General features: G+C 41.1%; 1 protein-coding gene across 1 annotated transcript in view; it reads right to left on the bottom strand.

Annotated features, from left to right (window-relative positions):
* Positions 1-1,673: 1,673 nt before the first annotated feature.
* The window catches only part of LOC104536634 (protein shisa-5-like), a gene marked incomplete at its 5' end in the record, with an annotated part of 3,478 nt that continues 1,741 nt past the window's right edge, over positions 1,674-3,410 (bottom strand). The window contains 2 exon segments of the mRNA XM_010179308.1: positions 1,674-1,753; positions 3,326-3,410. The exon segment at positions 3,326-3,410 is cut by the window's right edge and continues 30 nt beyond it. Of these exon segments, the coding sequence (XP_010177610.1) occupies positions 1,674-1,753; positions 3,326-3,410 (165 nt within the window).

Raw genomic sequence — 3,410 nt, 5'->3', positions numbered from 1 at the left:
GCACCGCTTCATGCTCACCATTCCTAGAGAGGTGTAGGAGCGGCATAGGTTGTCATGAATCCTAATGCTAAAAACTTTCTGAAGTTTCTTCTGAAATGCACTAAAAAAAAAGAACTGGAATAACCCAGAGAGAGACCCAAAAATCAGGAAGATAAATAAGGCTGCCATCGACAGCAGCAGTTTCCATCCTCCGTATGAGGTAAAACGATGCCACCATCACTGGTTTGCAAACAGTAACATACCCCAAAGGCAGAATCACAAAACAAATGGCTTAACGGCCTCTCTAAAGAAAGTAAAAGAAGTGTATGAGATCTGTCCAAATTGTTTCACTAATCATGTCACAGTGATACACAGACTAGAGAGAACTCTGCTGAGGATTAACCAACTGTGTTTCAATGCTAGAAAAGACAGAATTGTAGAGGAGATTAAAAAAATAATTCATTTGATGAATGCAAGGTGTGTAATAATCACGAGGATGTCTCAAGGCATTTCATGACTGTAAGCCCCTACCTTCTTGAAAACACATTACCTCACTGTGACCAAATCCTTGCCCTTGTCCTTTCCCTGACGTCTCGTTCTCTGCTCAGCTTTATGGGGATGTTGAGTCTCTGCTGCGTGTTGGGCTGGGATTTCTCATCCCCTCTGTGTATTGCTCTTCAAATGCAGACTGAGTTCGTAAAGGTCTGTCATCCCTAGGTTCCTGCCATCTACTGGAGACAGTGACAAACCCATAGCATCTAAAAACCACGACCTACTTCTCATCCCATCTCTGATCCCATCTCTTCTCCTCCCCTATGACGAGGCAGGACTGAACACTGGCACGTACTTCTGCTTAACACATGATTAAGGTGCTCATTTTTTCTTCCAAACTCAACAACATATGACTTAAGTAAACTTGTCCAGTAATACTTGGATAACAAATACCTGTCCAATTTTTTTTTTATGAAGAATTCTCAGGTTTTTGGTCTGTTTGTTCTGCTAAGTGGCAGAGCATTTGGTTTTGTTGTTAATTTCTATCTATAAATTAAAATGGCCTGAGAAAACACCCAACGAAGGCAGTTTTTAAGCCTTAAAACTGGGGAAGAAAACAAAGACATTATCAACTCATGCTATTTAGCACAGAAACAGTCCAAAGACAATTAAACGTGGTTTGCTACCCCTTACTGAAGGCAAATGTATTTCAAAAGAGGAACATTCCCTTTTGAATGGTAAATGAAATGCATTACATTGTAGCTTACCTCAGAACATAGATAACATTTATCAGGTAGTTTCTTGGAGATTAAGATTTTATGCTTTAATAACTGTGCAAAAGATTGCTACAGCTCTGGGTGTTTCATGATGCTCGCATTTGAGCTTTCCTTTCGAAATTATTGCACAACCAATGATACTGTGGTTCTTATTTCTGAAGGACTCCTCCTTCGCGCTTTTCTCACCACACACAGAACAAAATACCTTTTTTTGTACTTGTTTGAGGTATAAAGTAACAACTTCTGCAAGAAAAATACTCCTCCCTCATACTCAAAGCATTTTAAAAAAAACATACGGAATTAACTTGCATTTTTACTTAAGACAAAAGATTGCTGTCTTCCAGAAAAATACACGACAGTCGCACAGTGTAAACAGCACAAATTATACTTTAGAAAGTTTTGGACGCAGAAACGCACTCGATCTTCTCAGTAGGTGGGCTTCTGGGGATCCACATAGGCTGGGTTGTAAGGGGGCTGGCTGACTGGGTAAGGCGCTCCAGCACCAGCTGCAAAAGCAAAACAAGAAAGAAAAACCAGATTTATAAGATTTACATTTTGAATTCCACATCTGTAACAGCAGCTTCTGAGCACAGGATAAGAAGTTCCCATAACAGCTTCTTAATTAGACTTGAGAACAGCGCGTGCTAACTCATAAAGCACCCTCATTTCAAAGGTAAGGTTACAAAAACCTTTGCTCTTGTGGTTTTTTTTTTAGTGTTCGAGTGTCTGTGTGTATTATAGGAGCCACAAGCACATTTCTGGCCTTCAGGGGAGAACATAGTCTGAAAAACAGGAACGGATCTGGTCCAGAAGAACAGCCAGTGAAAGTCAGAGCTGCACACACAACAGGATATTCCCAACTGTATATCAAGGAGTGAAAATAAACCACTGGGCAAAAGGGCTAGAGGAAGCATCTCGGGATTCCTGCAGGGAGAAGGCTTTCCTAGGAAGTGTCAAGAGTTAATTAAAAAATTAAAATAAAAAAACCACGAAAAAGAAAGGAAAACGCTCTCTTTGAGGCATTCTCAGCTGACAAGAAGGAAAGTGCTTTGAGATTTTCCCAGGAAAAAAGAAATAAATAACTTAAGAGCTAACAAAGCAGCAACAGTTTGAGAGAGCAGAGAGCAAGAGAAACAAAAGGACTCCTTTATTGGCTCAAAGCACTCTGGGGTAATCCCATAAACCCCACAGCTTCTTCAGAGTTTACAACAGAAACATGAAGCCAACAGGTCTGCCAAGTCAGTGGTTTTTCGCGTGGGGGGCTGTTTGTTAATGTGCAATTTTTAATTGGTTTGCAAACGCTTAAGACCATGAAGAGCCATTTTATATTTGAGACGTCATGAAGGAGTTTCTTTCTCAGGGCATTATCTGCTATTCAGGACTACGCTTTGCTTAGAAGGATGAACAGTGGGGTTTGTAAGAGGGCTTGAAGACCCTAGGACAAACAACAGCCTGGTTTTGGCCTCTCCGAACAGCCAGGAGCCAGTTCTCTGGGAGCAGCCATTCCCAACAGAAGTGGGAATCAGTAACAGCAACAATAAAGGTGTGTGAAAACAATCCTGTGAGAGAAGGAAAGCAGAGGAAAAGGGATTCTGATCAATCTAACTGCTTGTCATTGGCAAACTTGTCCGAAGTCGATCTCAGGCTTGTTATTCTACAAACACAGTGACCAACGACTAGAAAACGCCATCTGTGTATAGACTGAAACAGCCAGCAAATACTAGATTAGAAAGGGGATACAGAAACACCCAACTGCTATACATAAGTTAATTGGACTTTGATTTTCAGATGAAATTTCAGCTGAATTAGTAAAACATTCCACTGGATTCACCGATAGTCCCACATAGGACCAAACTTTGCCTCCAGCTACATCTCCTCTTGCAATGCTTAACACGGAAATGGTGATTGGGAAACTTCAGCAAGGGTGAATTACAGCACCATGAGTCGAGTTTCACGTAACTCTTTACATTTACATTATTACAGGCACAGAAAATAAAGGTAAATATCAACAGACTGGCTCCAAAGCAACTGTCTCTTTAGTTATTTAAGAGATGAAGAAACGCTCAGCATTACTTTACCTGCCATCGTTTCATGATAAGCCGGGGGTCCCGATGGCTGCATGGGGTAAGGAGGAGGATACTGTGCAGGGTACTGTGCTACAGG

Source organism: Mesitornis unicolor, unplaced genomic scaffold (genome assembly GCF_000695765.1).
Source record: "Mesitornis unicolor isolate BGI_N332 unplaced genomic scaffold, ASM69576v1 scaffold44462, whole genome shotgun sequence".
NCBI classification, from domain to species: Eukaryota; Metazoa; Chordata; class Aves; order Mesitornithiformes; family Mesitornithidae; genus Mesitornis; species Mesitornis unicolor.
The sequence above is the reverse complement of the archived record's forward strand: the minus strand, read 5'-3'. Positions and strand labels throughout refer to the sequence as shown.